General features: G+C 38.0%; 1 protein-coding gene across 1 annotated transcript in view; it reads right to left on the bottom strand.

Annotated features, from left to right (window-relative positions):
• Positions 1 to 12,015, bottom strand: part of itga2b (integrin, alpha 2b) — a 57,337-nt gene extending 45,322 nt beyond the window's left edge. Inside the window, exons 1-9 of the mRNA XM_063018851.1 lie at positions 11,846 to 12,015; positions 10,710 to 10,831; positions 9,331 to 9,428; positions 7,882 to 8,047; positions 4,510 to 4,559; positions 4,357 to 4,402; positions 954 to 1,076; positions 823 to 867; positions 17 to 60 (exon numbers count right to left, since the gene is read on the bottom strand). Coding sequence (XP_062874921.1) covers positions 17 to 60; positions 823 to 867; positions 954 to 1,076; positions 4,357 to 4,402; positions 4,510 to 4,559; positions 7,882 to 8,047; positions 9,331 to 9,428; positions 10,710 to 10,831; positions 11,846 to 12,015 — 864 coding nt within the window. The remainder of the gene's footprint in view (positions 1 to 16; positions 61 to 822; positions 868 to 953; positions 1,077 to 4,356; positions 4,403 to 4,509; positions 4,560 to 7,881; positions 8,048 to 9,330; positions 9,429 to 10,709; positions 10,832 to 11,845) is intronic.
• Positions 12,016 to 13,738: the final 1,723 nt, after the last annotated feature.

Genomic DNA, 13,738 nt, shown 5'->3' with positions numbered 1-13,738 from the left:
GTGTGAGTGTACGTACAGAGCCTGCACTGTTCTGATCAAGTGGGGCACCAACAACATAATCTAGAAACAAAAAAATATATCATTAAACCTTGTCTTGGTTGTAAAGGGTTCTTTGTGCACCTTATTGCCATAGATAGATGGATAGATATATAGATAGATAGATAATAGATAAATAGATGGATAGATAGATAATATATAGATAGATAGATAGATAGATAGATAGAAGGATAGATAGATAGATACTGTAGATAGATAGATAGATAGATAGAAGGATAGATAGATAGATAGATAGATAGATAGATAGATAGATAGATAGATAGATAGATAGATAGATAGATAGATAGAACTTTGTCATTGCTCAGTACAAGTACATCAAAAAACAAGTAATATCAGTAATATCAATCAACTAATAACATTATGACCACCTTTCTAATATTGTGTTGGTCCCCATTTTGCTGCCAAAACAGCCCTGGCCCTGTATGGAGACACCTTTCTTTCAGAACCAGCATTAACCTCTTCAGCAATTTGAGCTACAGTAGCTCGTCTGTTGGGCCAGCCTTCTTTGCAAGCAAATATACTGTAGACAACCAGTTATCATTTCTGTTCTATCATTTTGTTTCTGTTATTTTGGCCACGTCCTTTATTTGCATTTATTCCCTTCTTGTTTGTGGCTTTTTAGCAACAGTATTGTTTCAATTCTTTCAATTCTTGAAGGTGTGGACTTCATGTCACTCTTCAGTAGCGGGGCACGACCTGCCCACTTTGCAGACCACAATATCTTAGCTAGCAAAGGAGTCTGCCATGTTTAATGGCAGTTCTTACCTGGGATGCTGTCGGCACTGAACTGACCCGTGGCCACAGAGTATCCTGGATAAAAGATACAGTAGTTAACATCTGAATCTGGACCTACTGTATTATGGTAGCAAAATAGCAAGTTTTGTTTGATTTCTTACCCAGATAGAGGTCATACTGATAAAACATCTCGGTGGACATAGTCTCTTCTTTCAGATTGTGGAATGGGGAAAACCTCCCACCACTGGCCATGATGGCATGAAGAGGTGCAGTGATGATCTGACCTAAAATATAATCTTGCTCCTTTAGTCAAATGTACCAAAGTACACAGGGGTGTGTATTAGTGTTCGAGGTAAGATTCAGAAGTTATACAGTAATGCACAGATGGTGGACGACATACCTCAAACGCTACATAAATACAAAAAAAAAAGCTGCATAGATGAGTTCTGTTAGGTTGATTGCTGACTGAGAGCTTACAATTAGTAATTTAGTAAGACTGACAAGAGTGCATTAAAAAATAAGACTTGTTAGTCATGTTAATAATAATAATAATAATTATAATAATAGTAATAATAGTAATGATAATAGTAATCATAATAATGATAATAGTAATCATAATAATGATAATAGTAATTATGATAATTATAATAACAATAATAATAATGATAAAATAATAATAATAATAATAATAATGTAAGTGCATTAAAAATAAGACTTGTTTGTCGTGTTAATAATAATAATGATAATAGTAATAATAATAATAATAATAATAAAAATAATGATAAAATAATCACAATAATAATAAAAAATAATAACAATAATAATAATAATGAAGGTGCATAAAAAAAAAGACTTGTTAGTCGTGTTTATAATAATAATGATGATGATAATAATAATAATAATAACAATAATAATAATAACAGGGCAGTGGTAGCTTAGTGGTTAAGATGCTGGACTAGTGATCATAAGGTTGCCAGTTCAAGCCTCACCACCACCACTGTTGGGCCCCTGAGTAAAGTCCTTAACCCTCAATTGCTCAAAGTGTAGTCATAATTGTAAGTCGTGTTGGATAAAAGCGTCTGCTAAATGCTGAAAATGTAAATGTAATAATAGTAATAATAATAATAATAATAGTAATATAATAATAATAATAATAATAATCATAAAAATAATAACAATTATAATAATAATAGTAATAACAATAATAATAGTAATATAATAATAATAATAGTTATCATAATTATAATAATGATAATAATAATTACAGTAATAATAATAATAATAGTAATAATAGTAATAATAATAATAATAATAATAATAATAATAGTAGTAGTAGTAGTAGTAGTAGTAGTAGTAGTAGTCGTCGTAGTAGTAGTAATAGTAATAAAGGTATGTTTTAAGTTGGGAAAAAACCAAGAGATTGTGGTAAAGACTTCCATAGTTTAGGGGCCATGACACTGAAAGATCTGCCCCCTGCCGAGACCAGTTTGAAATTAGTGATGGCCAGAGGACGTGCAGGGCAGTATAAGTGTATAAGTTCTTTTAAATAAGGGGGTGCAAGACCATGCAAAGATTTGTAGGTGAGCAGGAGGAGTTTAAAATGAATGTCTTGTGCAACAGGTAGCCAGTGTAACAAATACAGAACAGAATAGGGGTGATGTGAGTCAATTTTCTAACCTGTAATAGAATTCTAGCAGCAGAAATTTGGACATACTGAAGTGAACAGATGGTTCTGTTAGGAATGCCAATGAGAAGTGAGTTGCATTAGTCAAGACTGGACGTGATAAAAGAATGAACCTGAGTTTCAGCATCTTGTCTGCTGAGCATGGACCTTACAAAGGTGTAAGAAGGCATTTTTAGCCAGAGACTTGATGTGAGGTTTAAATGAAAGTGAGGTATCAAAGAGGTTCAGTACTACCGATGAGGGTTTGACAATGGCACTGAGTAAAACCTCAGTTTAAGCATAAACAAGCAATATGAACAAAGAAACAGTGACTGAATAAAAGAGCATTTTATAGGATAGACACCAAATGCCTTAAAAGTTCAGCCAAAATGATAATCACAGACCTGACTGCCCTTTATGTCACAATAAAAACTGTACATAATAGAAATCTAGAAATCATGACAGAGCTGCCATTCAGAACCACATTGACTCAAAGGCCAAACGTCTGGCTCTGATTATTGGCGACTGCCATATCAGCAGCCTACCGAGTATGATAACTATATTTAGGTTCTTAAAGAAAATGACACACAGAGAAAGATAGACAGCATGAGGCAGAAAGAAGCCTTAGGTGGGTGGGAGGTTGTGCCTAAAGAGTCAGTGTGAAACCTCAATGTGTAAGAATGTGGCTGGTAGGGGGTAGATATTTGACAGATCCCTTTAAAACCATTCAACACATTCATTCCTTGTCTGCTTTACCACTGCTTTATCCTGGTCCTGGTTATGGTGGGTCTGAGTCATTGGGCAAAAGGCAAGGAAACACCCCAGAGATGTCGCCAGTTCATCACAGGGCAGACACACACTTAGGGTAATTTTAGTAGCTCCAGTTGCTCTACTATTGACTCTACACAAACTCTACACAGAAAGGACTCTTCCTGCCAGGCTTGGGAATCAAACCCAGTCCCTTCTTGCTGTGAGGCAATGAGCCGCCCAACCATGCAACTATGTTACATAAACAGTAACAAGACCAAAGAAATGTATAATATAAGCAGATATACACTAATATACAGTAGCTAACTCCTGCTAAAATGCAGGCTTCTAATCCCCAGGGGTGCCTTTGGCTAGCCAGGCTACCGACATTACTGACTATGTCTGAGGTTTAGGCAGACGTCCTATCCAGACGTATTGACGTCCTATCCAGTGTGTGTTACTGATTTGCGCCCAGTGATTCAGTTTAGAAATTCAATCCAGATGCCTTTTGAAGTCCCAAAAGGAGTCTGGGCAAAATATGTGTGGTCACTCTACTAGTGAGTTACTTGTCAGCTAATTATTAACACAAACAGCAGTGCAGATGCATAATTTGTATGTCCACTGCTGAATCTTTACCTCATCAGGTCAGAGAGTTGCAACACCTCAGAAATAAAGGCCTTGAGGAAAGTGATTAGGGGCCAGACTCCCACCTATCACGGATCTGGCTCAAAAACGCCTACTGTCGAAAGTCAGGAGAACCCAGAGAAAACCCACCCAGACACAGGGAGAACATGCAAACTCGGCACAGAAAGGACCCGGACCGCCCCGCCTGGGGATTGAACCCAGGACCTCCTTGCTGTGAGGCAACAGTGCTACCCACCGAGCCATCACGCCACCCTCAGGAGGATATGCAATGTCTTAATGCGCAATAATCGTTATGTGTAGTAATCACTATGTAAAATGTTTGCCATGTGCAATATTCATAGCTAAAATAAAAACTATGTGCAACCTTTTCAACATGTGAATAATAATATATGTCTCTATTTATGTATCTATTTCAGTTCCACATACTTTTATATTTTTATTAGTTAATTTTGAATTAAAATTAGTCTATAATGTACAAAAACAGCCTCTTTAATGTACAAATATATTACCTTGGAAGAAGTAGCCTCCCGGAGCACCAAGAACCACTCTACCATCCTACATCAACATGCAAAAAGAGGACATGTGCAGTTAATGACTGTAGAGGTGTCTTAATGTAGAGCGGCTGATAAGAATAGGGTCGAGTTTAGGATGGAAATTTGTACCTTGGTTATGTCCGAGCTGAATCCCGCTTCGCAGTATCGTCTGTCTCCGACTGAAAAAGTAATAAGAAAGCTGTTATGCGCCTTAAGTGGACGCCTCTTTTTATTGTTGAGTTTAGGTGGTTATGTAAACAAATTATACACTGACCAGGCATAACTTTATGACCACTGACAGGTGAAGTGAATAACACTGATTATCTCTTCATCAGGGCACCTGTTAGTGGGTGGGATATATTAGGCAGCAAGTGAACATTTTATCCTCAAAGTTGATGTGTTAGAAGCAGGAAAAATAGGCAAGCGTAAAGATTTAAGTGAGGGCTCTGACTGAGTCAGAGCATATGTGGGGTGTTCCCGGTCTGCAGTGGTCAGTATCTATCAGAAGTGGTCCAAGGAAGGAACAGTGGTAATCCGGCGACAGGGTCATGGGCGGCCAAGGCTCATTGGTGCACATGGGGAGCGAAGGCTGGCCCGTGTGGTCCGATTCAACAGACGAGCTACTGTAGCTCAAATTGCTGAAGAAGTTAATGCTGGTTCATCGCAGTGCATCACAGTTTGTTGTGTACGGGGCAGCAAAAGGGGGACCAACACAATATTAGGGAAGGTGGTCATAATGTTATGCCTAATCGGTGTAAGCTTTTAACTGTATGGCAACAGTTTGGGAAAGAGTTTTGTGTGGATAGACCTCCACTGGTATGCACAAAGCCTTACGCTTAACTGAATTACCTTGTGGATGAATTGAAATGTCAATTGTGAGCCGGGTCTTGTTCACCATCCTGCCCTCACAAATGCTCTAACTACATTCCCATAGATACAAAATCAACTATTTTAGAAGAGTGGATGCTGGTACAGTATATACACAAAGGAGCGGATGTCTATTGGCCCATGATTTTGGAACTTTTGGCCATACAGGCCATACCTTAAGGCCTGCCTTAATTTGCACTTAAATGTATGGAGTAAGGTGTTTATTTTTACACCTTTAAAATCTATGATACAGGAGTTCGAATCTCAGCTCTGCTACCGGAAGGCTGGGCGCCTACACGAAAAACGATTGGCTCGTTCGTAGGGAGGGTGCTGGAGGGGGTTCCACAATTACGATGCAACTGATGCAATTACGACCTCTGCTTGCTTTTTTTTAAATATATTTTTTCCCCTCTTTTCCCCCCAATTTTTATCCCCCAGTCTAGTCGCGTCCAGTTACCCTGATTGCATCCTCTATACTGATTTGACCCTTCACCGCTGACTGAGGACACCTCTCAACTGACATGTGCCCCCCTCCGGTACACCCCCATCAGCATTATTCCTCAGCCCTGTGCAGGCACCATCAGTCAGCCAGCAGGGGCCGCAGTTGCACCAGTTATGAGGACCTATAATCCGACTTTTTACCCCTAACCCTGAACAACAGCCAATCATTGTTCATACTGCCATCCAGCCGATTTTTTCGCTGATCGATGGCACCCACACAGGGACGAGGAATAATGGAGATCAGTGCGTGGTTCTCAGTGTGCGAAACTGAATTACGTATGAACTCGCCTCGTGCAGCTGAAAAGATGCAGTCGGATACTGCTCATGTGTCGGAGGGGGCGTGTGTTAGTCGCGACTCTTCTCGGTCAGGAGTGGAGGTCAGCAGCAGTAGAGAGGAAGCGTAATGCAATCGGGTAATTGGATACAACTACATTGGGTGGAATATCCCCTTAGAATTTATTTCCCCTTAGAATTCATGGTGGTAGGTTCATGGGGTTGCATTTTGTAGTAAGATGTGTCATAAAGTTAGTAGTATACTTAATAAAAGTACATCATTATGTAATGAAGGACTAAGCCTTGCTCTTTATTAGCACGGCAACAACGTTATGCAGCAATACAGCGATATTGTCTAGTGACTGACTGTATAAAGCAGCAGAGTACACATTTGATTATACATCATTGTGTATAGTCATCTTAAAGCAACAACATCTGTCTGATTCTTGCCCTGCGGTTTCAACAGGAGACAGATCTGGACTGTAGACAGGCCAGTCAAGTACAACCACTCTGTGTCTGTTGTTGCTCATACAGAATTAAGTATGGCATTATCTTACTGGAATTATCATAAACATCCTGGAAAACGATGTCTCTTTTAAATTTAATTATAAACCATTATAAACTTACTTATGCTGTGGGCACTGATGCACCACCATATAATTGCTGATAACAGTCTGTAACAGTCTGCCTTTTTGGCACAGAGAGCTCAACATGTACTGTTCTTAAAACCAAGTTAAATGTGGAGTTATCTGATCACAGGACATGTTTGTACTGTCTTTCAATCCATCCGGATGAGTTAAGACCAAAACTTGGCTCTGTTTCTGGTTGCTTTTCTTGCAATGCAGTGGTGGACTCATTAACAAGACTTTTTTGAAATACTTCCAAGCATACAGTGCCATCTGAGTCCTCAAAGGTGACACACATTCAATAGTTCTGGCCTTGCTCTATACCACGTGTCAAACTCAAGGCCCGCGGGTCAAATCCGGCCTCCACTGTAATTTTATGTTGCCAGCGAGAGCTTAAAAAACGTACGATTGTCTTAAAACACACTACAGTCATATATAAACTGCATTGCCCACAAAGTATGCCGATTTTGTGACCCGCAAAGTGACCGCATCCCACCACTAGATGGCAGTGTTTCCACATCAGCGTTTAACTGGGGCGGTTTTCCAACAAGTGATGTTGAGAAATATTTACAAATAATCCCAAGGAAGGAAATTTAATCAAAGATGGGAAAGTGAATACAAGTTTGTGCATCAAGAAGAAAAACCGTTACGTCTCTTGTGTTATGAGGCCGTGTCTGTGGTAAAGGAGTACAATAAAAATGTAGACATACATTATAAATATACAGTATAAATTTAGCATTCTGACACCAAACACAGAATTGAGCCTCCAAGAATAACAACAAATTGTCCAAGACTTAAAAGGTAGACTGCAATCACAGCAGGATACGTTACAATCGGGCCTTTGAGGGCCACCATAATGCAGATGTGGCCCTCGGTGAAAATGAGTTTGACACCCCTGCTCTATACGATCTGAGATTTCTGTGGATTCCTTACATCTTTTCACAATATTATGTTCAGTAGATGGTAAAAATCTATATTTTGGTATTTTGATCCATTACCTCTTTTTGCTGGCTAGGACTTAGCTTTTATACCCAACCATGAAACCCATACCTGCTGCCAATTCACCTATTTATTGTTTTAATCTGGTGTAACTAGAATATTTTATAAACGTGTCTTTATAAGCTGGTCAACCAACACATTAAAAGTCACTTCTTTGTCCTTTTATCAGCTAAAAAAAGGTTCCCTCGACTTTTCCAGAAATAAAGCCAGTTTAATAAAGCCAGTCAAGCCTTACAGCCTCCTTTTCTCCTGTACATTTCCTCCACTTCATAGCCTCTACAGGGGGCGTAGTTTGCAACCTCTTTAGTTATCATGTTCAGTAGCTGGCAGTTTCCCACCGGTGTATTCGTGGCCTCGTCGTTACCCTGAACCACATTCCAGTGAAATAATGGTGCGCAGGCCTGAAACAGAAACACTTAATTAGAGCTAAACTTGCCCCAGCAAAGCACATGCTAAATATTTTTTTATATTTAAGTCCTGCTGACTTAAGTCCAGCTTCTTATTTACAATGGTGGCCTGGCAAAAGGCAGAGCCTCTTAAAGAATATGCAATTGTACAAACAAAATCACACAAGACACTGAAAACAAACAACGATCATCACAATACAAACCAACAAATAGTCAAACCACCCAACAACAGTGTAAAGTTAATCTGTCATACAGCTGCATGTATCAATTAAGATACCTGTAATTTGCTTCTTAAAAACTGTCTTAGAAATTGGTAGAGTGATAAAGTACATCAAGCTTCAGATGATCACTTTTTCAGGCTGACCTGTATAAAACGTCACCATAGTCTAACATGGGAATAATGGTCATTTGAACAAGGGTCAGTTTAGCAGATCGACTAAGAGAGGCCCGCATTCTATACAGAGAGCCTAATGTGATATGAGAATGTCAGCGTGCTATCTAACCATATACCCAAATATTTATATTCAGAGACCTGACTTAAAACAGACCTTTCCTGCCAAACCACATAACCTCAGTCTTGGCTGGATATGGACTAATAGCATACAGAACAGTATCATCAGTGTAAAGATGGATAAATGTGTCTTTAACAGAGTAAACGATGTCGTTTATATATATGGAAAATAATGTTGGACCTAAAATCAAACCCTGAGGCACACCTTTAGTAAAAGATAGAGGTTGTGAGAGAAATTGCTCTGATGTAACTAGTTGCACCTGATCCGTAAGATAAATTGAAAACCACGCCAGTGGGTGATCCGAGACCCCAATGCTTCCCAGCCTATCTAAAAGCGTTGAATGATCAAGTGTTGAAACCCTTAGATAGATCAATAAATATAGCTCCACAACACTGTTTAGAATCTAAAGCAGAAACTATATCATTCAGAACTTTAAGAGTTGCAGTGACACAACCATAACCAGATCTAAAACCAGATTAGCATCAGATAAAACATTATACGTATTTAAACATTTTGTGAGTTGCTTATTTACAAGTTTTTTAGTTACTTTTGATAGACAAAACAGGGAGAACAAAAATTGGTAAATAACAGTTTAGGTCCATCTGATCTCTTTTAAAAAGGGGTCGTACTAGCACTGCCTTCCATGCCTGACCTAAAAAAAGACTCATTTTTGTTTGACTTGAGCAAGTAGTTTTATTTTCTGTACTTGTTAATGAACTGTACTGATAAATAAGTCCACAGATGTGTACCAAGTGATCCACTTACCAGTATGGAGCTGTTGTGAGCTCGTACTGTAGCCCCCAGCCACTGGTTAGATTTATCAGCCATGAAGAACAAATCACTGAATGTGATGTTTTCATTATCTACAAATAAAAACAACACAAGTTTAATGGAAGTCTACTTCTCTCCCAGCATGACTTTGAACTGCTCTCATTAAAAAGTTCAAGAAAGAGTTGTCTCAGTGAAACAGCGGTGAGAACCAAACTATTAGAAGTTTGCAATGAATTTGGAGCTCGTAAATCTGTTACACCCTTGGCTCTGCTTTTTTGATCATATGATCAGTAACAAACTGTATTTGGTGTTGATATTTTCTAACAGGAACAAATGCAAATAAGGAGCTTCTGTTATACATGGTAGCCTCTAAACTAATGGCAATATAATGCTTGCTTGACAGTAAACAGTGCCATCCATGGTCCAACAACTTCTAAGTCATGGCTGTTTGGTAGTTCCTAGATCTAATATTCGTAAGAGACCACTGTTCCATGTACTTAACATGGAAAAAAATGCAGTGATATTACAAAAGAATTGACAACAATTACATAATTACTCTAGCAATACTGTTTAATTAATTTAATTAACTTTATTCACCAAAAAAGTTGTAGCCCATGCATAATAGGCCCATTTAACCTAGTAGGTACTAAAATGCTCAAATGAAGACTTTTGGACTTAGTAAAAGTAGTAGGTATTTCAATTATTCAATGGGAATAATTACACCATGGTAAGACTGAGCACAGCAACAAGACACAAGTTGATAAGGTTGACAGATAGATATAGATGGATGGATAGATAGATAGATAGATAGATAGATAGATAGATAGATAGATAGATAGATAGATAGATAGATAGATAGATAGATAGATAGATAGATAGATAGACAGACAGACAGACAGACAGACCGACAGACCGACAGACAGACAGACAGATAGATAGATAGATGGAGATATAGATAAATGGAGGGATGGATAGATGGATGGCTGAATGGATGGATGGATGGATAGATAGATAGATAGATAGATAGATAGATAGATGGATAGATAGATAGATAAAATGGGTAGAGTAGATGGATGGATGGATGGATGGATAGATAGACGAATGGATGGATAGATAGATAGATAAAATGGGTAGAGTAGATGAATGGATGGATAGATAGATGGATGGATGGATGGATGGATGGATAGACGAATGGATGGATAGACAAATGGATGGATAGATGGATGGATGGATGGATAGATAGATAGATAGACGATGGATAGATAGATAGATAGATAGATAGATAGATAGATAGATAGATAGATAGATAGATAGATAGATAGATGGATAGATGGATGGATAGATAGATAAGATAGGTAGGTAGGTCACTTGACCTTTTTGATCAAACTGTAATTTTTGACAAGATCCTCTGGTTGTTGTCCCTGGACAGATGTACACTGAGCCACCCTGAGAAGGTCCCACATTGTCTCTTGGAGCTCCCACTATAACACTCACCCTAAAAGAAATCACAATGTGTTTTACTTACCAATTTAAAAAATATATACTTTCACAAATATACAACTATACAGAAGTATGTGGACAACTGGCCAGCAGCTGGAAGGACATCCAATTCTAAAACCATGGGCAATAATGTGCAGTTATAACAGCCTTCATTTTTGTTCGCATTTAATGTTCCAGTTCATCCCAAATAGGTTTAACTAATTTGTGTCAGGGCTCTGTGCAGGCAATTGGAGTTTCTCCATACTAAATTCGTCAAATCATGTCTTTACTGACCTTGAATTGACTATTATGCACTTGTTAGCAACTGATGTGACTAAAACACCTAAACCTAATAATTAAGAGAGGTGTCCGCACAATTTTGGCCTTATATTGTATGTTATTACTAATAATAAATGTTATAAGGAAACGATAGGGAATACAGTTTACATACCTTAAGCCAATACAAAACTAACAAATAAATAAATAATGTAACTAATTGATTGATTAATTTATATTTCAATCAACATTTTTACAGTATAAAAGTGATGTTTTAATACAACCTATATATAAATCTGTCTGTCTGAGTCAGAGCATCTCCAAAACTGCAGCTCTTGTGGGGTGTTCCCAATCTGCAGTGGTCAGTATCTATCAAAAGTGGTCCAGTGGTAAACCAGCGACAGGGTCATGGGCGGCCAAGGCTCACTGATGCACGTGGGGTAGCTCAAATTGCTGAAGAAGTTAATGCTGGTTCTGATAGAAAGGTGTCAGAATACACGGTGTATCACAGTTGCAGAACTGTTTTGGCAGCAAAAGGGGACCAACACAATATTAAGAAGGTGGTCATAATGTTATGCCTAGTCGGTCTATCTATCTACATAAAGCTAAAGTTTCTTAATGCTTGTTAAAAATATAATATTTAACATTTTTGGCTATAAAATACATTTTAATGAACAGCAAAACGTATCCGGACTGTTACTTAATTAAACATCTGAACGCTTGTGAAAGTACTAATGACAAAAATAGCACTTACTCCTGGTTGGCTGGTTGATAAAAGTCCACAGAAAAGCCAAAATAGCTCCCCTCCTGCCCCGCATATTCAGTGTAGTTAGTCAAATCCAGGTTCAAGCTACTGACGTGACGGGTAAAAAGACTTGCTGTTATCCATAGTGCAATCATAAGAGCGTTCTTTGCCCCCTTCATCTTTCTGTTTGTGTGGTAGAACTTCCTCATTATTACAAGCTTCATATGGTCTAATTCAATATCTGATGAGGCTGATGTGAAAAAATGGCTTATAGGAAAACTTGTTTCCTGTAGATAAGACAAAAAGGAAATAACCATTGGTCACCACATGCTACTCCTAAACTGTGCTCTGATAACTCTATTGCTAGCCAGTGCTAGTGGTATGTGTTACTCTCTGAGAAAAACAAAACAAGAGTGGACTAAACTAAACTTATGCCATATTATTTTATATTATACTTAAGTATAATACTACTTTTTGTACTCAGTAAATATAAATTGTTGTTTTCATTGTTTTCCTTTGCATCAACAGCTTTATTCTGGTCAGGGTCATTGAGGCAAGAGTACCCAATCATCTCAGGGCTTAGGGAATTGTGTACTTCATTGTATTTTGTAAACAGAAACACATTTAAAATTTGACGCCTATAAAAAAAAAACACACTCCTTTACCCTAAACAGACTGAGATACCTTGAATCTTTTGAAGAAGCACAGTATGGATGTATGGATGGATAGATTGATAGGCAGATGGATGGATGGATGAAAGTATAGATGGATAGATAGATAGATAGATAGATAGATAGATAGATAGATAGATAGATAGATAGATAGATAGATAGATAGATAGATAGATAGATGAAAGTGTAGATGGATGGATGGATGGATGGATGGATGGATGGATAGATGATGGATGGATGGATGGATGGATGGATGGATGGATGGATGGATAGATAGATAGATAGATAGATAGATAGATAGATAGATAGATAGATAGATAGATAGATAGTTGGATAGATAGATAGATAGATAGATAGATAGATAGATAGATAGATAGATAGATAGATAGATAGATAGATAGATAGATAGATAGATGAAAGTGTAGATGGATGGATGGATGGATGGATAGATGATGGATGGATGGATAGATAGATAGACGATGGCTAGATGATGGGTAAGTGGATGGATAGATAGACAATGGATAGATAGACGGATAGATGGATGGATGGATGGATAGGTAGATAGATAGACGATGGATGGATGGATGGATGGATAGGTAGATAGATAGACGATGGATGGATGGATGGATGGATGGATGGATGGATGGATGGATAGATAGATAGATAGATGGATGAATATAGATAGATTGATAGTTAGATAAACGATGGATGGATGGATGGATGGATAGATAGATAGACGATGGATGGATATAGATAGATAGTTAGATAGACAATGGATGGATGGATGGCTGGATAGATAGATAGGCGATGGAAATTGGTAAGCCACAACCCATCTTTAATTGTAAAGACTGATCTTTTAATGGATCCTCAATTTATAACCAATTATCATTCCTCACCTGTTACCAATTCACCTGCTTATTGTGGAACACTGTCATTTAAATATTCTATAAACTTATTTGACTCCGTCCTAACTTTATGGAGTGTGTTGCAGGCATCAAATCCTATTTAATATTGTTTGAGCAAATATTGCAAAGTGTCATAACTGTTTCTTCTGTTCTCCTTCATACATGTAATGTCAGAATGCTTAATAAAATGTTGATGCGTTTGAAGGCAGAGGGGATGTTCTGGTGCAGGGAGATTAGAATGACACTCAAAAGCAGACAGGAACTGCATCATTGAAAAAAAACCCCAGCAGTGTCATACTGGGTGACAAAGACAAATGCATGTATCT

This window comes from Trichomycterus rosablanca, chromosome 22, assembly GCF_030014385.1.
Source record: "Trichomycterus rosablanca isolate fTriRos1 chromosome 22, fTriRos1.hap1, whole genome shotgun sequence".
Classification (NCBI taxonomy): Eukaryota; Metazoa; Chordata; class Actinopteri; order Siluriformes; family Trichomycteridae; genus Trichomycterus; species Trichomycterus rosablanca.
The sequence above is the reverse complement of the archived record's forward strand: the minus strand, read 5'-3'. Positions and strand labels throughout refer to the sequence as shown.